The 24,674-nt window shown below is 42.0% G+C and overlaps 1 protein-coding gene across 2 annotated transcripts in view; it reads right to left on the reverse strand.

Annotated features, from left to right (window-relative positions):
- The window catches only part of LOC144282334 (uncharacterized), a 106,633-nt gene that overhangs the window by 44,834 nt on the left and 37,125 nt on the right, over positions 1–24,674 (reverse strand). For both annotated transcript variants that reach the window (XM_077845849.1, XM_077845848.1), the window contains exons 3-7: positions 20,976–21,121; positions 19,345–19,375; positions 17,644–18,012; positions 9,301–9,423; positions 8,607–8,728 (exon numbers count right to left, since the gene is read on the reverse strand). In XM_077845849.1, coding sequence (XP_077701975.1) covers positions 17,725–18,012; positions 19,345–19,375; positions 20,976–21,121 — 465 coding nt within the window. In that variant the 3' untranslated portion in view covers positions 8,607–8,728; positions 9,301–9,423; positions 17,644–17,724. The remainder of the gene's footprint in view (positions 1–8,606; positions 8,729–9,300; positions 9,424–17,643; positions 18,013–19,344; positions 19,376–20,975; positions 21,122–24,674) is intronic.

The raw sequence follows: 24,674 nt of genomic DNA on the forward strand, positions 1-24,674 counted from the left end.
TGCAATGACCAGAGATGAGCATGGAGAGAGGGCAACAAACATTTCCTAGGTAAGTTGTTAAGACCAAGGAGACCATATAAGAGTGGAGCTACCCCTCTTAAACAAAAGTAAGGGGAAAGAAAATACACAGCGATCATGTAAATAGGGTTCAGTCAAAAAAGGGAGGGATAGGCAGGAAGGAAGATAATGAGTGAACTATGAAGAAACCAGTATGAAAGAAAACATAACCTCAAGATACAGGAGATTCCCAGGGAGTGCTTTGCACTATCAAGCTCTTAAAATATGAACCTGAGAAAATAAGATCTCAAAATTGAGCCGATGAAATGAGAGAGGCAGAGTAAAAAGGGGATTTCAGAACTAACAAAATGAATCAAGAACTGAAACAAAACCATTATATATCTAATATATAAATCAGATATGCCAAATACCAGGAAAGACATGATTGAAAATTGAATTAATGGCATGGATAAAAGGCTTGAGATAATTATGGCAAATACAAAGTCAAAACACAGAGGGAATAAAGCAATTAGGAGGGAGATAATAAGAGAACCAGTAGATAATCAAACATAAAGATATGGGTGTCCCTAACTGATGTAAAGAATCCAATAAATGCAACAAAATACACATTCAGAAACACAATACAGGAACGTTTTTCTTAAAATGAAGGATGAACTAAATCTGCAGAGGAAAAGTTCTACTGTATGTCAGAAAAACACAACTTTGGACAAACATCAAGACATACCCTGGTTAAGTCCCTAATTTTTAAAGGAAAATAATTATTTAAACATCTGGGCAGAAAAGGTAAATCATCCATGAAGATGCATGTAAAATTTCCAAACAACGTCAGTGCCAGAAGACAATGAAGCAATGTCTACAGAGTTTGGAGAGAAAAAAGTATGGCCTAGGAATATGATGCCTAGCCAAAGGTAGATGTGTTTGTTTTTTTTTTTTTTTTTAAGATTTTGTTTATTTATTCATGAGAGACGCACGGAGAGAGAGAGGCAGAGACATAGGCAGAGGGAGAAGCAGGCTCCTCACAGAGATCACACCCTGAGCCAAAGGCAGATGCTCAACTGCTGAACTACCCAGGCATCACTAACTTCAACATCTTAATGATTTCCTAATTATTTTTTTTTCTTAGCCTAAGGAATGTCTTGTAAAACACTTCTTCCAAGGTGGAAAAAAAGTTACCTGAAATTGAATTACTTATATGATCATAAAATTCCTTCTGTCTCTCTCACATTTTACTTTTACATATGAGTAGAGACTCAGGCCCCTGAGATCAAGAGTCACAGGCTCTCCCAACCCAGCCAGCCAGGTGTCCCAAGAGATTTCTTGAATTATGTTAGCATTCATTATTTCTGGGTGGTGAGGTTCTTCAGTTTTACTGAGATATGACATAACACTATCTGGATTAAGGTGTATGACATACTGATTTGATATATGTAATGTATTGCAAAATGATTATCACAATAAGTTAACCTCCATCACCTCACATAATTACAAAGGCAGGATTTCCTTCTTTGGGGATGATGAGATTTTGAGGAATATGCTACTCTTCTCTCTGTATTTTCCACATCGCTGAGATTTTTGTAAAGGAACAGATATTTTTATTTAAAAATAATTACTTTCTTATGTAAAGGAATTTGCTGTGCTATATGATTTGACATGGAAAGATTCTGTGATATATTGCTGAGTGAAAAGGCTGGTTTCAAAATTGCATCTGCAGTACAATCTCATTCCGCTAAAACCTACACTATCATACATGGGTTCTGTATGCGTTAAAAAGTCAAATGCTAAAAAAAAAAAAAAAAAAAAAAAAAAAAGTCAAATGCTAAAAAAAAAAAAAAAAAAAGTCAAATGCCAAAAATGTTAACAGTATTATCTCTAAAGTTGGGGTAGAGAATTAAGGGGATGGTTAATCATTTCCCAGTATCATCTTCTAAAACTTTTTATTTGAAAATAAAACACAGATACACAAAAAACAAGTGTGTTAGATCTATTAAGCTCTAAGGTGAACATCCTTGCCACCACACCCAAGTTAATAGATATAACCCTGTCAGAGAACCCAGAAACTATTCTTGTTCCCCATCTGCTTCCCTCCCCACAAAAGTAAACATTATCCTAACTTTTTAGGTACTCATTTCTTTATAGTTTTATCACTCAAGGATACGTGCATTTCTGGATGTTGTATTCATGTTTTACACTTTGGTATGTTGTCTCTTTTTTTAAGATTTTTTTTAACTTTTTAAAGTAATGTCTATACCCAGTGTGGGGCTTGAACTCACAACTCGCACACTTCACCAACTTTCATTCCTTTCTTTTCCTGTATCTGTTGAAGAGACCCAAGGCATTTGTCTTGTCCAGTTCCCTACAGTCTGGATATTGCTGCTTGTGTAGTTATGGTGCATTTCAATTTACTCCCTGGTCCTCTGTTATTTCCTACAAAATGGCAGCTGGATCCAGAGTCTCCTTGATAAGACCACAGGTGGTGTTGCTTTTTATCAAGAGGCATATCATGTCTGGTTGTCTCTCTTTGGGTGATGTTAGCAGCTGTTGAATAATACCTCAATCCATTTTAAGGATTCCAAAATAAAGATTTCTAATTTTACATTTCTTTTTCATTCATTACTTGAATTGCTCTTATAAAGGGATAATCTTCCCCTATTGGTTACAGTTTATACAGAAAAGGCAGGATTCTATGCTTAATTCTGTTTCTTCCTTTGCGAGTTTTTAAGATAATAAATTGGTTCTCTATCCCTATTCCAATGAATTAGAACCCCATTGATTCCTCAGAAGGTAATCAGTTATTTTTTAAAACATTTGTATGAATTCAAGGATTTAAGCATATTTGATGCCTTCAATCAATAGTAATTATTATTCTTTCTGAAAGCTCAAATTGTTCCATCTTTGACCAGTGACAGCTTCTTCAATTTGGCTTCTGAGAGGTTTTTTGTTTTTTGTTTTGTTTTGTTTTGTTTTTTTGTGCTACGTCCCTAGAAGAGTTTGATACTTTCCTTGCCATCAGGTATGACAAAATGTTCTAGGCTGATCTTGCATACTCTCTCTCCCAGATAGAAATCAGCTACTTCTCTGAGAATGATCCATTTTTCCAAGAAGACTCAATTTCATTTAGTGGTAAATGGTGTTTCAAGACCACAATATTGAACTAGGGATGCTCTATGCTGCTTAGTCACAAATTTTAGGTTTCTTCAGGGAACAGAGCTAAGACTACATACATAGACATACCCATATATATATACAAATGCACACATATATGTACTATATATACTCTATATATACGTGAATACTATAGACTATATATGTATACATACTATAGACTACATTATCTGCATAGAAAGAGACAGAGGGTCCTATGCTAGATAGGTGTAGATACAAATATGGATACAGATACAGATATTACACAAATACTTCCAGTTTACTTTTTGTGTTTACTTCTTTTGTATTATATTTATATCTCCTTTCTTCTAAATGAGCATCTGGTTCTTAGGATACAAATGATGATAGAATATATGTGTTCAAGGCACATGGGTGGCTCAGCAGTTGAGTGTCTGCCTTTGGCTCAGGTCATGGTCCCGGGGTCCTGGGCTTGAGTCTCACATCTGGCTCCCCACAGGGAGCCTGCTTCTCCCTCTGCCTATGTCTCTTCTCTTTCTGTGTGTCTCTCATGAATAAATAAATAAAATCTTTTAAAAAAATATCTGTGTTCATTTATATTATCCCACAACTATCTCAAAACAGCAATACTAATACTGTTCAATATTATTACTGAAAACATTTGGGGACATTTTTGCATTTATTCTCTATTCTGCCCCTCATATTTAAACAATTGTGTTTTATCTACATTATTTGATCATCTAGGCACTAGAGACTACAGCCTCTTCCTTCCTCCCTTTTTTTTTTTTTTTAAGATTTTACTTATTTATTCATGGGGTGGGGGGGCAGAGACACAGGCAGAGGGAGAAGCAGGCTCCATGCAGGGAGCCCGACGTGGGACTAGACGTGGGTCTCCAGGATCACACCCTGGGCTGAAGGCAGGCACTAAACCGCTGAGCCACCGGGGCTGCCCCCTCCCTCCTTTTTTATGTAAGCTTTACACCCACCACGGGGCTCGAACTCATGATCCAATATCAAGAATCACATGCCCTACTAACTGAGCCAGCCAGGCACACCTATATTCTCCCCCTTTTAACATGTGTTTCATCTTAATGAAAAACAACTACATTTTTAATTCTCACCACCAGTCTCTCTTATCTGAAGTTTGTTCTCAAGTAGAATCCTTAGGAAAGGAACAATATTCCCTGAGTTCTTAAATGTTGAGAACAGTTTGTCTATTTGTAACAGCTGTCAAGTAAAATATCTAAATACTTTTACTGTTTTTACTATATATTAGTTTTATTGTATATAAAATTCTTGGTTCACATTTTCCTTCCTTCAATTAGGTTAATGTTATTCTATTTTCTTCTAGGGTAAATCATTGTTCTCAAAAAGTGTGATATTCTTTTTCCTTGCTGTTTTACCTAAATGCTCAAAGGAATTTTATCTTTAAAAGGCAATCATTTTATCAGAATATGTCTAAGTGTTATTGCTTTAGTATTATATTCTCAAGTATGCAGTATGTTCTTTTCACATGTAGTTTCAAATCTTTTTAACTTTGGGAAAATTTTCTTGAATTATAATTTTAGTAAGTATTCTATTCCCTTCCTCTAGTTTTTGTCTTCAGGAATTCATATTGTCTGTGTGTTGTATCTTCTTTTCCAATCTTCAGTATTTGTCATTTCCTCTTAAAATCTTTTTATTTCTTTCTTAAAAAAAAGATTTTATTTTTTTTTTTAAAGATTTTATTTATTTATTCATGATAGTCACAGAGAGAGAGAGAGAGAGAGAGAGAGAGAGAGAGAGGCAGAGACACAGGCAGAGGGAGAAGCAGGCTCCATGCACCGGGAGCCCGACGTGGGATCCGATCCTGGGTCTCCAGGATCGCGCCCTGGGCCAAAGGCAGGCGCCAAACCGCTGCGCCACCCAGGGATCCCAAGATTTTATTTTTTAAAAGTAATCTCTACACCCGCCATGGGGCTAAAACTCAAAACCCCGAGATCAAGAGTCCCATGCTCTTACCCAGTGAGCCGGCTAGGTGCCCCTCTTAATTTTTGTTTTTGTTTTTAAGATTTTATTTAATTAGTTGAGAGAGAAAGAGAGAGAGAGTATAAGCACAAGTGGGGAAAGGGGCGGAGGCAGAGGGATAAGCAGACTACCTGCTGAGCAGGGAGCCCCATGAAGGACTCTATCTCAGGGCTCTGGGATCATGACCTGACCTGAAGGCAGACACTTAGCTGACTAAGTCACCCAGGCATGCTCCCCTCTTAATTTCTTTTTGACTTAAAAAAAACAAAAATCCTTCTCTCACATTCTATTTTTCTTAAGGGCATATCTATTGCATTCATTTGTTTTTAGTTTTTAATTTAATATTATTTTACTCCTAATTCTTTCCTAAGTTCTATCATCTCATTTAAAATTGTTCTAATGTATGTTATTCTTCCTTATCTTCTATCACTTTTGTATCTTTAAGCTGACTTTTATTTTAATTATTTATTTATTCATGAGAGACACAGAGACACAAGCAGAGGGAGAAGCAGGCTCCCTGTGGGAGCCCAGTGTGGGACTCGATCCCCAGACCCCAGGATCACGCCCCAGACCCTGGGATCACTGAGCGGAAGGTGGTCACTCAGTCAATGAGCTGCCCAGGCGTCCTTTTGGCTGACTTTTAAATGGAAAGTTATAGTCTTGTTCTGTTCTGTGGGCACATCCTTCTGATGTGATTTCATTGTCTAAACAGATATTCTGTTCCGCATACCTGTTTTCTTAAAACAACTTTGTATGGAATCTTGATACTTTTTACTGCTTATTTTTATGTAAAATTAGTTTTCCTAAAAATTTAGAAAGAAGTTTCTCTTTTTTCTTTCTTTCTTCTTCTTTTTTTTAAATCTTTGCAGAACTCCCTCTTCTGGGGTTTTCATGAGGATTTAATAAAGATGGCAGCTTGCTTTCTGACATTTCCTGGCCCTCTTTCCTTCCTCCACTTATATCTGGGCTTTCCCCCCTTCACTACTGTTTACTTCCACAGTTTCTTCTCAAGGTAGAGTCCTATCCTGGAAAGGATCCCTGGCTGATTAGTTTTAAAAGTACATGGAGGCTAGACTATTCCAGCTCTTTCCACTTTTACCGTAAACCCGCTCCAATCTCCTGCTACTGGAGTTGGCAAAGCTCTTCCAGTTATGGCTGCTGTTCTCCAATTGGCCTTCCGTGCTTTGCAGTGAATGCGTGTTGACTGTTCTAAGGTTCTTCTGTTTTCTGTCAGATGCCCCATTGCAACCTTCTGCTCTCTTGTGTATAGATATTGATATTATCCAGGTCATTGTAGATTTGGGGGCATGGATCTCTAGTTACCTGCTTTTGTTGTAAATGTGTTTAGGGGTTTTTGTTTTAGCCATCTAGTTTCTCTGTGTATATCTAGAGACTCAAAAAGAATTCAGAAACTATGCTGCAGGGCAGCCCAGGTGGCTCAGTGGTTTAGCACCGTCTTCAGCCCAGGGCCTGATCCTGTAGACCTAGGATCAAGTCCCACGTCAGGCTCCCTGCATGAAGCCTGTTTCTCCCTCTGTCTGTGTCTCTGCCTCTCTCTCTCTGTGTCTCTCATGAATAAATAAATAAAATCTTAAAAAAAAAAAAAAAAGAAAGAAACTCTGCTGCAGCTACCAACTTCCCAGCTCACTTTATTTTATTTTTACAACAACCATGTTGATCTGAGGAGAAAAGCAATGATATTTCTGTTTGCGGGGTGGAAGGATGTCTGGCTGCATTGTATTGGATGGCTGTGGCAGAATTAAATAGGTATGATCAGCTAGTATGCACTAGTAAAGCTACACCATTGTTAAAATATTTAAATACAGGGAGCACATGGCTGGCCCAGTCCATAGAACACACCACTGTTTTTTTTTTTTTTTCTTTTTAAGATTTAATTATTTAGAGAGAGAAAGAGAGTGCACATGAGGAAAGGGGCAGAGGGAGAAGGGGAGGGAGAGAAACAGACTCCCTGCTGAGTGTGGAGCACAAGGCAAGGCTAAATCTCGTGACCCTGAGATCATGACCTGAACCAAAATCAAGTATTGGACCCTTACCCAACCGAGCCACCCAGGTGCCCCAGAACATGTGACTATTGATTTCAGGGTCATAAGTTTTACCCCCATGTTGAGTGTGGAGCATACTTAAAAGAAAAAAAAAAAAGAAATATTCAAATGCTTCCATTTCAACTTACAAGTAGCCCTTGCCCTAACCCCTAGTGCCATTCCTTTGAGTGTCCCTTCTCTCTGGGCCCCTTGAGTGAAACAAGAACTAAAGAATTCATGTCTATCACAGGAGGGGTCCTTCAGGATCCTGTTCTAGCCCAAAGGCCGATTGGTCAGTGCCCACGCTGAACTATGGGTTAAATTGATTAAATATTGTCTCTGACTAGACTCCACTGATTCAGAGGCTGATGGTACACGGGAAGTGAGAGAGATCACAGTAGTGTGTGCCCTCCAAATGGACCTTAGCCTAATAGTTCAACCGATGCTTCTTCAGCGCTCCCTGTGTGCTGGGCACTAGGCTAAGCTAAAGGGGAAGGAAGACAACAACGCTAAGTTCTTGCCACCGAGGAGCCTACAATGTAGTGCTCCGTCTCTGGGGCCACTTAGCCACTGGGAGGATGCCAATTTGCCATATTAGGTTATAGAGCTCAGTCCCTGAGTGGAAATGAGAGGAGAGAGAAAAATGCCTACCTAATGACAAAGCTCTTACTTAAACCATCACCTTAACAAGCTCGAATCTCTCTACCTTTGGCACAGGGACTGCCGTACAAGGCCTGGCAGCTAATTAAAACATGTGGTAAATAAGTCAGGCAAGGAACACTCTGTCCTTGTACACAATGAATCAAGCAGTCTCCTTAGACACAAAAGGCTGTATGCTTATCTATGGAGTGAATCAATTATTTAACAATTCAAGTTCTGTGTCCTAATTGGACTGGCAGTAGTTTCTTGGAGTATGGAGGAAAAAGAGATCTGGAAGGAAAGCAGGCTAGAAACATAGTGTTTGTCTAAATAATAACAACAGCATTTCTTAAAGACTTTTCTACACTCGGGAATGCAATGCAATTGAAGAGATGCTTGAATTTTTGTTTGCCCAGTTACTGGGAAGCACGAACCTCTTGGAGGAAAAAAAAAATCAAATAGGACTAACTCTCAGGATCAGAGCCCAGAAAGCATCAGAAAGGAAAAGAAATCCTTTACACCTTCATTCCCCACCCCCAAGTCAATAAATCCCAATTGATCACATGTACTATGCAAATAGGTATTAGCACCTACTACGTGTCCAGTGGAGTCACTACTGTTACCAAATTCTACCTTACCCATCAGGGAAATCAATATGCAGAAATCTTTTGTGTGGCGCTCAGCTTTGCCTCTGTAGAAAAGTTAAAGAGATCCAATAGTTCCCAGAGCAGAGGTAATACTTCCAAACATATATTGTAAGTAAGACATTATTGTTTATACCTTCAGATGGGACTTCTGAGAGAATGAACACAGTCATAGCGGCTTGATTATTTGTAGGACTTGATGATGCATTTGGGAACCCCCTACCTCGGAGCCTGTTTCTGAAGCAGAAGAATCAGTCCCTATAAATTATCACAGGACAAAAATGAGAATGTTACATTGGCAGCTGCTACTATTAACTTCTAGTAGTATAGTGTTTTGCAACATGGTAAGAGGACACATAAAAAATCTTGGTGGGGAGGCAGGGGGAAATAAAAGGAGGGAAATAAAATTTTCAAATTACATTATCCCTCTTTGTAAGAGATTTTTATTTGGAAGTGGTTTAAAGCATAGGCCTTGGAGTCAGACTGCCTAAGTTCAAATTCCGGATAAATTATGTAGCTACTTTATGACTCACTTTGTGCATCTGTAAAATGGGAATGATGGCATTTGTGGTATCCATTCATCTCTTTTGAAGATTAAATGAGTTAACATATTTAATCTTAGAAAGCACTCAGAAAAATGCCTCTTTCCCAGGAACCATTCTATTGCTGCCTTTGTTGACCTAAGTCAACCATCCTAGAAAATGCCCCAAGCCTCAGATCATGATAGAATCAAGAGGGGAAAGGAATTTTGGAGGCTCTCTGGCCTTATCCACTTTGGAATCCTCTCTCTAAAATCTTGGTCAACTCATCTGGCCCCAACTTGAACATACCTTAATGACAGGGTTTCCACCCTACTGAAACACCTGTTCCATCTCTGGGCATTGTAAAGGTCTCTCTTGCATTGAACAAGAAGGAGTCTATTACCCTGTTTCTTCTGGCTGTTGCTCTGTCTCCTGGAATCAGAGATAACAAGATTATTAATATCTCTTTAAGCAACAAAGGACAGCTAATGATATACAATTAAGCTTGTGGACTCTGGAGACAGACTACATGGGTTGAGCCTCAGTTTCCCTGTTTACTGGTTGTATGATCTTGGGTAACTCAATCTTTCCATGCTGCAGATTCCTTATTTGCAAAATGGGCATACCAGTACTACCAGTCCCATAGGGTTGGTGTGAGGATTGAATGAGATGATCTCTTTAGCAAGCCCTGTACACAAGGCTCAATGAATGTCATCAAGAACTGATTCTGTTGGGATCCCTGGGTGGCGCAGCGGTTTGGCGCCTGCCTTTGGCCCAGGGCGCGATCCTGGAGACCCGGGATCGAATCCCACATCGGGCTCCCGGTGCATGGAGCCTGCTTCTCCCTCTGCCTGTGTCTCTGCCTCTCTCTCTCTCTCTGTGACTATCATGAATAAATAAATAAAATCTTTAAAAAAAAAAAAAAAAAAAAAGAACTGATTCTGTTGATAACTGTCTTGGGAATTTACTTCTTCAGGCTAAACATCCCTATTTCCTTGGTTTGTTCCTGACACAATTCCCAGTATCCTTCAGCCCTGTCCCCTGGCTTAGCTCTGGTAGCCTCTATTCCTCTTTAACTACATCCCCAATATAGAATACAGGACTCTGGTGGGTTCTGGCTCAGAACCAGGCTAGACCATCCTCTCCCTTGATTGATCATTTATTCATCCACTGATTCATTCACACATGATTTTAGGATCTTTATTTTTATAAATAGCTCTCAAGGGAGAACTGGCATTCTTTTTAGTGCACACATGACACTCTTACTCACCCTGAACTCAAACAATAGACTAGACCAGGGGTCAGCAAACTTTCATGTAAAAGAGCCAGATGGTAAATATTGTTGACTTTGTAATCTATACAATCTCTGTTGCAACTACTCAATTCTGCTGTTGTAGCATGAAAGCAGCCATAGACAATATGTAAAACTTTATTTACAGAAACAGGCAACTAGCTGAATTTGGCTAATGAGCCATAGTTTGCCAACTTCTGAACTAAAACATGTAATATAAATAAGTCTTTTTCACCGTATGATCCAGCAGTTCCATTTTTGGTTATTCATCCAAAGAAAATAAAATCTCTATCTTGAACAGATACCTGCACCCCCATATTCATTGCAGCATTAGTTATAATACCCAAGACATAAAAACAACCGAGGTGTCCATTAATGGATGAATATATAAAAAGAATGTGTTTTATTTGTATATATAAAATGGAAAATTTTCAGCCATAAAAAAGAAAGACATCTTGCTATTTGTGACAACTTGGACAGACCTTGAGAGCATTACACTAAGTAAAATAAGCCAGAGAAAGACAAATACTGTGTGGTCTCATTTATATGTGGAATCAAAAACAAAACAAAACTTCACAGGTATAGATAACACTCTGGTGGTTGCCAGAGGTGGGGGTAGGAGTTGGAAAAATGGGTAAAAGAAGTCAAAGGTACACATTCTAGTTATAGGCTAAATAAGGCCTGGGGAAAAAACATATAGTAAGATGACTATAGTTAACAATACTGTATTGTATATTTGAAAATTATTAAGGGTAGATCTTAAAAGTTCTCATCACAAGAAAAAAAAATTTGTAACTGTCTGGTAACAGATGTTACCTAAACTTGCTATGTCTGTGTGTACATATATATACACACATAGCTCATTAAGTTGTACACCTAAAACCAATACAAAGTTATATGTCAATAGCTCAATAAAAAAAAAATTTTTTTTAATTTCCTCACCTCTCACCCTCTGCCCAGCTTGTTTTTGTTGTTTTGTTTTGTCTTTTAACACAAATGTAAGGTTTTCCATTTACCTCTGTTCAGCTTTATTTTGTTGGACTTGGCCCATCCTGTACCCTGCCAAGATCTGTCTGAACACTGATTTTGCCACTGTCTAAGGTAATCCCTATATTTTCTTAACTTTGTGCCATCTGCCGATAATAAATGAGCCCTTTATATATATCCATCCAAAGAATTGATTAAAGGATTGAACTGGAAAGATCTGAGGACAGGGCTTTAAAGCATGCAATAAGCAATCTCCCTTCTTGTTAACTCTGCATATATTCTTCAGAATTCAGCCCAGTACCACCTTCAGGAAGCTATCCTGACAACTCCTCCATCTCTTCCCAAGCCTCCCTGCCCAGACTGGGGATGATGCCTATATTAAATCTGGGTTCTCCAGAGAAAAAAAACTAATAGGATATCTATCTATCTATCTATCTATCTATCTATCTATCTATCTATCTATCATCTATCTAACTACCTACCTACCTACCTAATTTATCTATCTACCTGTCTAAAGAGATTTACTATAGGAATTGGCTCACGTGATTATAGAGGCTCATAAATCTAAGATCTGCAGCCAACAAACTCCAGATGCAGGAAGTTAAACACACTCCAGTTTGAGTCCAAAGGCCTGACAATCAGGACAGCAGATGATGAAAGTTCCAGTCCAAGTCTAAGTCCAAAGGTAAGAGGGGACTGATGTTCCAGCTCAAAGACAATCAGGCACAGAGAGAATTCTCCTCAGCCTTTTCTTCTAGTCAGGCTTCAACAGATTGGATGAAGGCCTCATAGTGGGAGGGCCATCTGCTATACTCAGTCTACAGATTCAAATGGTAATCTTATCATTTGATACCCTCACAGACAACCTAGAATAATATTTAACCAAACATTTGGCACCCTGTGGCCCAGTCAAGTTGAGATATACAAGTAACCATCATGATGCCCTTTGAATCTGGCCTGTTAATACCCTACACATACCTCTACCACAGCACACTCACTGCTCTGTAATCATGTTTCCCCAACCAGACTACATGTTCCATCCCAGGGCCTGGCACGGATCAGAGCTCAATGAATGTTGGCAGGATGGATGGATGGATGTGTGGCTTTGAAAATAGATCTTCCTAGTTTTTTTCCCTTTATCAAAAAATCATTTCCCTCTTATGATCTTCTTTTGTAAACCAGCTAGATTACTAGAATTTGATAAATAAATGGAGAAAAATGATATAATTGAGAAATACAGCTCAATATACCATTACTTATAGGGGTTCCTGGAAGGAGATATTTTAAGAAGGGGGTCTATGTCCTTATTGTAAAGGTCTGAGTAATATGGCAATTTCAGGCACAATGGAAAAGAGATTTTGGAAAAAGAATGCAAATATTTGTCATTCTCCTCAAACCATACCATGTTGTCTTCCTTATTATGCCTTTGTATATGTATAGGAAAAGTCTGAACACAGGTTCTTTGAAGAATATACCTTAATGTTTATAGGTTATAAATAATATTAATAAATACCATCTGTGGCCCACAGAGTTCTTTCAGCTTTGGCTCATGAGAGTCTCTAATTAAATGACTCACATCCTCACCTTTGAAACCATTATTACTTTGTTCAATTACCAGAAAAATGCTATCTCAAAATCTAGTCTCATTCTGAATATAAACGACAATAAAGATAGAGTTGCTATTATGTTGTTGTCATCAATAATAAATTATTGAGAATTATTGACTATCTCATTCATACTAGTTTTAGGGTAAACCAGTCCTTTACCCTGAAATATTCAGAGTGACGTGATTCCCCTTTGGTTAGAAATTTGATAGTTTCCTTTGTCACTAATAGTTGAGACCTGAGAAAATCCTAAGATAAATCCTAAAACCTGGAATCTATTTCCCCAACATAGCTCACTCAGCTCCTTTAAATCATTAATTTATTTTTTTTTAATTTTTTTAAAAATTTATTTATGATAGTCACAGAGAGAGAGAGAGAGAGAGAGAGAGAGGTGGAGACATAGGCAGAGGGAGAAGCAGGCTCCATGCACCAGGAGCCCGATGTGGGATTCGATCCCGGGTCTCCAGGATCGCGCCCTGAGCCAAAGGCAGGCGCTAACCGCTGCGCCACCCAGGGATCCCAGCTCCTTTAAATCAGAGAAGGGGGCACCTGGGTGACTCAGTGGTTGAGCATCTGCCTTTGGCTCAGGGCATGATCCCAAGGTCCTGGGACTGAGTCCCTCATGAGGCTCCCCACTGGAAGCCTGCTTCTCCCTCTGCTTGTGTCTCTGCCTCTCTCTGTCTCTCATGAATAAATAAAATCATTAAATCAATCAGTCAATCAGAGCAAGGGTTACAAATTGGTGGCTCCAGGGCCAAATCCAGCTAGCAGACATGTACTATGTTATCTTCTTTTCTCTCCCCCTTCCTCCTACCCTCCCTCCCTCCCTTTCCTTTTCTTTTTGTTGTAAGATTTGACTTTCTTTTAGCAGATCACACACTTCTCCCATCTCACCATGGTTTCCTCCATTCCCATGGCCCCACACCAGTTAGCTTTATACATTTAAATTACCTTCCCAGCTTCTGCAGACATTTGAGTTTTACATCCCTGCATTTGGGACATTCAGCAATTTACAAAAGGGAGGGATAATTATAATGGTGATGAGACTTGAGAGCATTTACTCTGGACAGGCACTGTGGTATATGCACGTTCCATAAATCTACCACTCTTGAGGCTAAGAAAGATTAACCAGCTCAGAGCCCCAGGGCTGACAAACACCCTGGTACCCAGGCAGCCCTGGCCAGAGCAAGCCACCACAACACTCCATGAAAAGGGAAACCATTCTGAAGCAGTCATAGCTGGTCCTGTTTGTTCTTAAAATGTTAGGGAAATAATTACAGAGGCTTTATGGAAGCAGCAAACGGAAGTGCCTCACTTTGCCATATTGATTTGTAGACCTTAAAAAGTAAAATGGCTAGTTATTTTGCCAGCGAAATGGGTTTATTCAGGGTTAGCAAAGGAATTGCCCTTCAGGACACGCAAGCTATAGCAAAAGCTGTAGGCAGGTGCAACAAGAAAAGGAGAGGAACATCCGCTTATAGACAAAAAGGAGGAAGTTGGGAGGGGTTCTTTTGAGTGAAAGTCCATTGGAGGTAGGCAAGGGTTTGGAGGGGTGGTGGTTTCTCACTGACTGAGTTGCTGGGCAAGGAAGGGATTCCGCACCCCCCTCAAACCCGCTGGGGTGTGAAAGTGTATCAGCTTGCAAGGTGAGTCACTTTCTGTTGAGCTCTGTATCAACAATGTTTCCTGCTGGGGTTTGGGATTGGTATCCAACTGGTAGTATGTAAAAGCTTTCCTTTTATTAATCATCATATTATTTATTTTATTATTTTTTAAAAGATTTTATTTACTTATTCATAAGAGACACACAGAGAGAGGCAGAGACACAGGCAGAGGGAGAAGCAGGCTCCATGCAGGGAGCCCGCTGTGGGACTCTATCCCCAGACCCAGGATCATGCCCTGAGCCAAAGGCAGACGCTCAACCAATGAGCCACCCAGGCGTACCAATTATCACATTATTTTGAATTAAAACTATTTGAGAGCCAGGGCGAGAAGAACATTCTGAACCTCCCGTGTCCCCATGAAAGCAGGAGATAGATCTCCCATGTGAAAGTTGTACCAGGAAAGTAGAAGATAACCTTATCGCCAAAAATACAGAATTTAGGGCTGTAGAAGGCTATATAAACAAAACTTGTTATTTCTTCACCAATTTACTATCCCAAGCCCAAGCCCCTTTATCTTGCTAACTCTTTACAAATTTACTGTTTGTCTGTCTAAAAACTACAAAAACTGCCTGTTTCGGTCACTTCTTCGAGTCTCATAATTTTATGGGGTTCTTTTATGTATAAAATTAAATTTGTTTTTCTCCTGTTAATTCATCTTACGTCAATTTAATTTTTTGGCCAGCCAAAGAACCTAGAAGAGAAGGAAAAAAATTCCTGCACCTACAAAACTGTGACTGGGTCTGAAATCCAAAACCCAGAAAAAAAAGAATGAACAAGACAAGACCCTGAACAAAACTATAAATTTTGCCCTAGATTTCAGGAAGAAAATCCTAAAACATGAAAATGCGAGTTATTCTGAAGCCACTTTTAAAGTAACTGATCGTGTGTGTGTGCTAGATTTTTTTTTTTTTTTTTTTTTTTTTTTTATGATAGCCACACAGAGAGAGAGAGGGAGGCAGAGACACAGGCAGAGGGAGAAGCAGGCTCCACGCACTGGAAGCCCAACGTGGGATTCGATCCCGGGTCTCCAGGATCGCGCCCTGGACCAAAGGCAGGCGCTAAACCGCTGCGCCACCCAGGGATCCCTGTGCTAGATTTTATTTTGTTAAATAATGCTTTTGTTACACCATATCCCGAGTGTAAAACTTTATTTCTTGGAGGACAGGGCAGACGGAACAGCAGAGCTGATGATTATTAGCAGCAGTATCTTCAGAGGAAGGGCCAGCAGGAAACTGCCTCTTAAAAATTGAGGCTAATCAACCCTCTGTGCCACTCTCCCGTATGTTCCCAACAGGGATCAAAGGAAGCTCAGACAGGAATGGTCCTTCAAACCACTGGGCTTGCCGTGTCTCTAGGAAGGCCACCTTTCCTGGATTCTCGTGTTTCTCAGAGCCACGCAGAGATGCTGAAGCACCGTCCCTGCTCTCCTGGGGCTTAGAAGCTAGAGGCCATGTAACTTCTCTCCTTACCTAGCATTTCGAATATTTCTATCATTTGCAAGCAAGAGATGTTTTCCAGAACCCTGAAGTTTTCGTAAAACAGAGGTAAACTGTATCTTCTCAAATTATCTAGATCCCAGGATGCGATGGCCAGAATTGTGTGCCCTCCAAATGTATACGTTGAAGCCCAAACCCCCCACGTGATATCAGGCCTGTGAGGGGGATGCAATGAGGGCCTAAGGGTTGAGCCCTGATCCAATAGAAATGGTGCCCTTACAAGAAGAAGAGACTGCACGTGCTGAGGAAAGGCCCTGGGGTCACACAGCAAGAAGGCAGCCACCCCGGGGCCAGGAGGAGGCCTGTCACCAGAACTCAACCATGCTGCTCCCCGATCTCAGACGTCCAGCCTCCAGAACTCCCAGAGAGAAACTTCTGTTGTTTATAGGCTCCCTGGTCCATAGTGTTTTGTTATGGCAGTGCTAGCACATGTGGCCATATGTCATGTTGAGAGTAATTAGAGGCACGAAAGGATCAATACAAAGGTGGTATCCCTCAGATTCTCCCCGTCAGTTCAGGCCTGGTGGGCACCCGATATTTTGTGGGTTCTGCCTCCCTGACTTCCTTTGGGGAAGGAATTTTCTGTAGTTGAGCTGTATAGTTCATGCAGAATCACCAGTCACAATGTGCTGCCCTGCACTGACCACGGGCTCACCCAGCATCATACGCTATCACCCCGACCAGGGTGACCATAACTGGTATCCCGGCAGGCACACTCCACCCACAGGACTCATCAGAGCCCTTCTCTACAGGCATCTGCAGTGCATACCATGTATACTTAATAGTCACCGAGAGAACTTGCTTTTTTCTGCTAGTCTTGCTGAGCTGGGATCCTAAAAGCCTGGCTGAGTGTAGGAAAGCCGCCTGTAAGATAGAATGAAGCTCCTACACAGAGGAGAGCAAGGAAGAGAGCAAGTGAGTGTTATTTCAACGCCCGACTCCAGCCATGAGTCACGCCTATGCCAGCCTGCAGCTGGAGGAGCCAGTACATCTCTTCTCATTAAGCATAAGCTAGCTTGAGTTTGATTTCTGTCATGTGCACCCAAGAATCTTGACTTCTACAAGAGGCTCACAAGTCCCTCTATGTCCTTTCTTGACCGGATTTGGCCGGAACCCAGCCTCAGGGCTGTTTTCATCCTCCAAAATGGACATGGCTAATCCTTTTCTCTTCAGACCACAGGAAGGGCAGGGCTTGTTACACCCAAACTTCCCATGACCCCTACATATGCTTTCCCTGCTCACTCCTCCAGATTTTCTCAGCTAACACACCCTCAGTTTTCTTATTTTCAAAATGGGAAGAATTGCTGTGAAATCATTTCATAAAGTACTAAGCACGCCGTTTAGCAGTAGCAGGTGCTTGGCAATATTAGCTCCTATCATGGAAAATTCTCCACTTGGTGCCTGAAAAAGGCTTCCATGTAAAAATCTTTTCCTTTTTCTCAGGAAAAGCAGAAGCAATGAATAGATGGAGATCAACATCTATTGTTTTTGCAAGAAGCTCTTAGTCCCCTCCTAGAGAAAGGTCGCCTATCTGCAACAAGGGAGGAGAACATATGTTCATGAATCCTCTGCTTAAAACCACACTTTGTTGAGAAATTATTCTTGCCTACCTTTCTTGTTTCAAGAACGGGAAGAAACAGTTTCTTCAGTGTCCAGTAAGGAGTGCTGAAATGGAGTGTCACCTTGGGAGCTCAGGTCCTGCTCCCAGGAAGATAATAAAGACGGTTAGCAAGGCTTCCTTCCCTGGCACAGTCACTTGGCTGGGTCCTGAGCCACATCTCTGCTGTCTGCCTCCCCCCCCACACACACACCAAATAGGAGATCCTACCCCTGGAGTGAGGATGGCTCATAAAACTGCAGAAGCCAGCATTTGGGCTGAAGACGGGAGCAAGGGGGCTCTTACTTGGACAGTGTGTCTGGTATGATAAGGGATAAGGGAGATGCAAACCCTTCCTGAAGGGTCTTTGCCTCCGGGGATCCTGCAATTTACATCATTTGGGATCAAAAAGAGTTTTGGTACTGCCACAAAGAGGAGAAGCTTCTGTCATCCGCTTTGTCTTGCTGAGCAACCAACCCGAGCAAGGCAGTGATCACCCCGGCTGGGCACACCACTCACTAAACCATTGCACAGACAGGTGAGTCTCAGACCTGGCCTTTTTTGGGGCCTTCCCTGCCATATGAGGGATCTAAGTCACACTGCGGCCCAGGGAAAAACCTCTGTCACCCCTAAAGGTAACATCATCCCATGTCAGCCTGGCGTGGGGGACTTTCACTGCCCCTGCCTTCCAGCCCCACCAGCTATGGCAAACCAGCCCCGGATGTCTCACACCTTGTACACACATTTATCCCATTCTGTCCCCATCCTGTGAAGTGGGTACCCATCCCCATTATAGAGTGGGAGAAACTGAGCCTCAGAGGTATGAAATAACCAGTTGACAAGTGGTAGAGCTGGTTTTGCAATAGAATGTTCTGGATTTTTTTTTTTTTTTTTTAATACAGGGACCTTGCCCCTAATGGTTCTGATTAGATTTGGTTTGGGGCCCAGGTATCTATATTTTTAAATCATCCCAGAGCTTTTGCAGGTCTGTCTGACTATAACTCCCACATTCTTCTGCCCGCAGGACAAAGTTTCCACTTGTGCATGTATGTATGTATTATTATATTTTTAAATTATTCTTTTTTTTAAGTAGGCTCCATGTCCAACATGGGGCTTGAACTCACCACCCCGAGATCCCGGGTCACATGTCCTGCCCACTGAACCAGCCAGGCGCCCTGAAAATTTCCACATATTTCAGATGTGTGTTCCTACGGACTGGGAAGAGGGGAAGGGGCCAACACTCTGACTCTCGGTATGGGCTTCATCTCTCTCACTCTCAGACAGAAAGGGGTCTATCAGTGTCATTCAGAATGTCTGCTCTCCCAGGAGAGGAGAGGCTGTCCATTGCCCTGGCTTCCTCAGTTAATCTTATGAGTCCCTGGCACGTGATTCCTCAGGCACCGTAAGCTGCCGTCATCCTGTCTGTGCACCCACTGAACGGCTGGACTTCCTTGTGCAAGGCCCTGCTGTCTTCAGAGGGCCCTGCGGCCTTTACTATCCCCCTCGGATAGCCTAGCCAGGGCCCCAGCAAACGGTCCAGCTCCAGGGGCAGAGGCCTCCTCTGGTTTCCTCACGTGAAGACCAGTTAGAAACCTGCCATCCCCCACTCTGCCTGCTGCTCCATGCAAAGGATACTCAAATGCACATGTCCACGTCATGCTTCTCGAGCAACCCCTGGTTGACAAGTTTTGAAGTGTTTTCAAACAGTCATCACCTGATTTCCATCCTGCAGCTGGAATATAAGCCTGGAAGGACAGAGAGTTGGGGTGAGATGTGTTGTCCTGTGACAACTGTGCGGGTTTCGGTGATTTCAGGGATTGGTGGCAGGATGGGTATAAAGGCTTGAGTGTTTGCTTCTTATTGGTTGAAGGCCCTGCTCACACCATGTCAAGTCTCATTAATCAGTAACTGGAAACAGCTGTCTATGAGGGGTTTTTTTTTTACAGTATTTTAATGTCATTTTATTTTCCTAAAATGTCAGTAAACGGCCAAGGAAATTTCCCTCCAGAGTGCTTGGAGGTTGTTTTGAACTGAAATAACCATCACCATGGTTGGCTGAGCAGTAAATGAAAAATAGCGTTATATGTCAAATTAATATTTTAGGGAAGAAATTGTGCAGGTTCACTGGCAGGATCTCAAGCCTTGGCCACAAAGCCCCGCTGTGACGACCGAAAGGCCAGAGCCAGCTGTGGCCATCAGTTAGGGAGCTGAAGTCAGGTGGAGAGAAAGAATAATGGTGAAGGGGTCTCTATTTATCAACTGTGGCAGACTGGCAGGACAAGAGAAGGCAGGAGCGATGACATTTTTAAATGGATTCATTTTGAAAGGACTGCTGGGTGAAAAAGCAGCCCTTATTCGAAACCACAGCCAAAGCCTTAAGAAAAAAACCAAGATATTGTGGAAGAATGAAGAGAGATAAGGCAACTCGACAAAAGCAGTTTATAAAACCGAATGTACAATATTGCCCAATTTTTAAGAAGCTTATAAAGAAAAAGAGCACATGTATGAGTGAGAAGCAGGATTCTGTTGCCTGGTTTTGCAATAGAATGTTCTGGATTTTTTTTTTTTTTTTAATACAGGGACCTTGCCCCTAATGGTTCTGATTAGATTTGGTTTGGGGCCCAGGTATCTATATTTTTAAATCATCCCTGTTGGTTCTGATGCACTGTCAACATTGAGACCACTCATATATACAGAGAGAGAGAGAGAGAGAGAGAGAAGATCAGAGATAGCTTTATGAAGTATTTCTCATTTAATTCTTTCCCTGTGGTTTTTCTACACTTTTACATATTGTTCTATGACCATGCACTCCATCTACCACCAGAAAAGGTTATTAATAAAAATTATAACTGAACTGGTTAGGAAAAATTGTCCTAGGCAACAATAATACTAATGACTAACATTTATTAAGCTCTTCCTGGGAGCCAGACATGGTTTTATTAATGTCATTTAGTCCTGATAATAACTCCGTGACAGAGGCACTCATATTTCAGGCATTTTACAGGGGAAGAAGGCAGAGGTCCTAGAGGTTCTGTTTTGTTTTTTTTTAAGATGTTATTTATTTATTCATGAGAGACACAGAAAGATGGGGCAGACATAGGCAGACATAGGCAGAGGGAGAAGCAGGGTACCTGCAGCGAGCCCAACGTGGGACTCGATCTAGGACTCTGGGATCATGTCCTGAGCCACCCAAGCATCCCAGTCCTTAGAGGTTCTAACACAGACAACCAGAGGGTGACAGACACAGTAGGTATCCAGAGACTGTTACTTGAGAGCCTGGGGCTTTCCCCCCACACGGGCTTCTTTGTTCCCGTGGGAAGAAGTCCTATGGGTCCAGACACTCACCTGCACCCAGGGCTCTCCTCCACCACACCATCGCCAGCCGTCCAGATCCCAGGCCTCACCTGTGCCTGCCGTGAGCCGCCCAGGAGCCAGAGCTGCGGGGCATTTCCACTCTGCCTCCCTCCAGAGAGGCAGAGCTTGCTAGCAGTCTGAAAGGAAGAATTTTGTCACCATGCAAGCGAGAGAGATTGAACACCACGGGATACTGGCTAGCTATTAAGGCAGGTTGCAAGAATCCTTTGAAACAATCCTTAATTGTTTTTTTACTGGAGAAGAGAATGGAGTTCTGTGAAGTGCTCCAGGCCATTACACATGAGGCAAAGGATATGAAATTCTCCGGGGTTTTCCCCTGGGGCGAGGACAGAATCAGATTACGTCCCCATTTCACAGATAGTGGTGGCAAGGGATTGCCTGAAAGAGAAAAGAATTAGGGATTTCCTGAAAGAGAAAAGAATAAGTTGACCCCTCCAGCCAGAAACAAGTCTTTGCCTGTCCAAAAGTGGTCTGTGGATTTTTTTTTTTTTTCAGATATTTTAGTTATTTATTTGAGAGAGATCGGGAGAGCAAGAGAGAGAAGTAGCCTCCTCGCTGAGCAGGGAGCCCGGGGCTTGATCCCATGACCCCAAGATCACAACCCGAGCTGAATGCAGACACTCAACCGACTGAGCCACCCAGGTGCCCCTGGTTCATGGATTTCAAACCTCTTAAAAAATCGGCAGGTATATAAATTCATTGTCTTTATGGCAAGGCTGCCAGATAAAATACAGCATGCCCAGTTAGTTTTGAATTTCAGATAACAAATAATTTTTGGTGAAAGATGTCCCCAGTACTGCATAGAACATAATGATACTAAAAAATTATTCATTGTTTATCTGAAAGTCAAATTTAACTGGGAGGCCTGCATTTTCATTTGCTGAACATGGCAGCTCAATTTCATGGGAAACGATTTTATTTTCTCCTTGGAGATCACTTTCCCTTCTGAGTATCATCGGCTCAATGATTTGAAGAAGTATAAACCAGAAAATTAATCCCAGCCCCTCCTTTTGTGCCAAACACTCAGAGAGCCCGTCCTTTGGTAGCCAGTAAGTATTACATATTCCAAACACACACACACACACACACACACACACACACAAGCACACTGTATGCACCAGCATTGACATACACTCACACACCTTCAAATACCCTCGCGAACACACTCCTTCACGTATGTACACAAATGCCTAACACTGGGTACAAGCAGACTTCTTCTACCACTCTAAAATGCAAATCCCTCACTCTCTGTTCAGATTTTCATAGCTTTCTGAAAACATAATCATCCTTTTTGGTCAGTTCTTGCCTATGCAAGAAGAAAGGCCTATCTCCAGCTTGTTTTGTATGCGTAGCCACACTGACCCGCTGCCCACAGGAAAGGTTGGCAGTAAGACCTTATTATCTCTTGTATTTCAGAAAATTCAAATTTCTCTTTTTCTGCCATTGCATTAAACTGCTTCTTTTAGTATGAAGGGGACGACGATCATCTTAGGGCCAGATAATGACTGCAATTTAATAACAAGGAAAAATACAAAACTGCAAATTGAAAACTTAAGCCATTTGATAAAAGAGAACACTTGCAAATAAAAGAAGAGAGAGGAAAGAAGAGAGAGGAAAATTTTAAAGTAGTCTCAAGAAGCAATATAGCATAATGGTCAAATTAATAAATTCCTAGAATCAGGCTGCTTGAGTTACTTAACCTTGTCTGTAAAGTGGGAATAAAAAGGGTATCCGCCTCATGGGGTTATTGTGATGATTAAGTAAATATATAAGAGATTTATGAAATAGTGCCAGGCACACAGTATTATTATAATTACCTCTTATTTGCTAGACACTGGGGTAACCTCTTTACACATAGAATTCCATTTGCATGTCAAAACAAGCCTGTGAAATATGTGGACATGAGGAAACTGAGGCTCAGAGAGGTTAAGAGACTTGTATAAGGTCACACAGCTAACATGCAGCAAAACCAAGATTGAAGTACCAATCTCAGGATTAAGCCACTGTTCTCTCTCTCCCCCGTTCTCTTTTTTTAAGCCACTGTTCTCTTGATTGACCGATGCTAAGATGACAACAGATGGAAAGTACACAGGCAGCAAGGCGGTAGCTCTTCAGGGAAGGGTCAGAATTCTCTGCAGGCCCATTGCTTGTGTAGAGTCAGGCTGGGAGGGTGTGAGGAGTCTGAACTAGTGTGTTCAGGAGAGAGGACAGTACCCTTTGTGTAGTTACAGACCTTACCAAACACTTGCCAACCAGACCAGGACCTCACTTGCTTGTGACCTCTGCAATCAGATTCCCAGTAGACGGAAAGCCCTGACCCTGCACCCCAGGGGGCTCTCCATTATCAAGGCAATACAAGGCAGGGCTGATCCACTGGCCTTGGGTGTGTTCTAGCAGCAGCCCCAGGACTCTAGCCTCAACCTCCTGCTCTGTTTACACACTTGCCCTGGATAATTCAACTCAGTCCCATTAACACCATCTATAGGCTGATGACCCCACCGACCTCTCCCTTGGACTCAGACTCACAGCTGCCCAATCAGCCTCTCCTTGGATACTTAATAAAGATCTCAGGGGTGCCTGGGTGACTCTTGATTTCGGCACAGGTCACCATCTAAGGGTCGTCGGATCGGACCCCCTCAGCAAGGAGTTCACTTGAGGTCTTCCCCCTCTACCTCGCCCGACCTTAAATAGCTCAAATAACTCAAATAAAATAAAAAAATAAATAAATAAATAAATAAATAAAATAAAATAAAATAAAAATGAAATCTCAGACAAGTCCCAAACAATTTTACCTGAAAAAAAAGACTCCACCTCCAGTGCCCCGGGCTCAACATTGGAGAAGTCCATTCTTCTGGTTGTGTACACCTGAAGCTTTGGAGCGGTCCTCCCGCCCTACCCCCTTCCTCCTGCCTCTTATATCCAAGCCATCAGCTCCTCCCTCTTCCAATCCCATTGGCTCCACCTTCAAAATCCACTTGAGATCTTCCCTCTCATCCTCACCCCACCTCAGATCAAAGCAGCTCCCACTATCCCATCCGTCCCAGCCCCTGCCTGCCAGCTGGCCTCCCTGCCCCCCTCTCACCAGGCGGTGGTGTGTTCACACTGCAGTCAGAGCACCCTCGTTAACACACCATGCGATTGCCTCACTCCTTTCTCAGACTCCCCCACACACTCCCATCTCTGGGAAAGTGAGGTCCTTCCACTGACCTGAGGAGCCCCCTCCTTCCCCCGCTGGCCCTAGCTCCTTCTGCTCTGGCCGTGAGGCCACCAAGTCCATCTTTGCTACACCGGCGGCTTCCGAGTTAGGGCCTTTGCACTTGCTCTGCCGTCTCCCCGACACCCCCACCACCGTGTCCCTGTGCCTCACTCCCTAAAGTCCTTCGAGTCTCCCTACTGCTCAGTCTCACCCTATCAGAGGGGACTGCCTTGTCCACCTGCATCAAACAGCCAGGCGCTGCCCTTACCTGGGTACTTACACTCCCTTAACCCCACTCGTATTTTTCCCCTCCCCAGCTTTGAGCACATATCACTGTTAGGTGTGTTTATTCGTTGATTTGCTTATCATCTCCATCCTCCAGAAGGGAAGACCCATAGGGATAGAGATTTTTGTCTGTTTTATTGACCGCTATTTCCCTATCCTCGGGACCTAGAAGAATGCATCCACACAGT

This window comes from Canis aureus, chromosome 13 (genome assembly GCF_053574225.1).
Source record: "Canis aureus isolate CA01 chromosome 13, VMU_Caureus_v.1.0, whole genome shotgun sequence".
Lineage (NCBI taxonomy): Eukaryota > Metazoa > Chordata > Mammalia > Carnivora > Canidae > Canis > Canis aureus.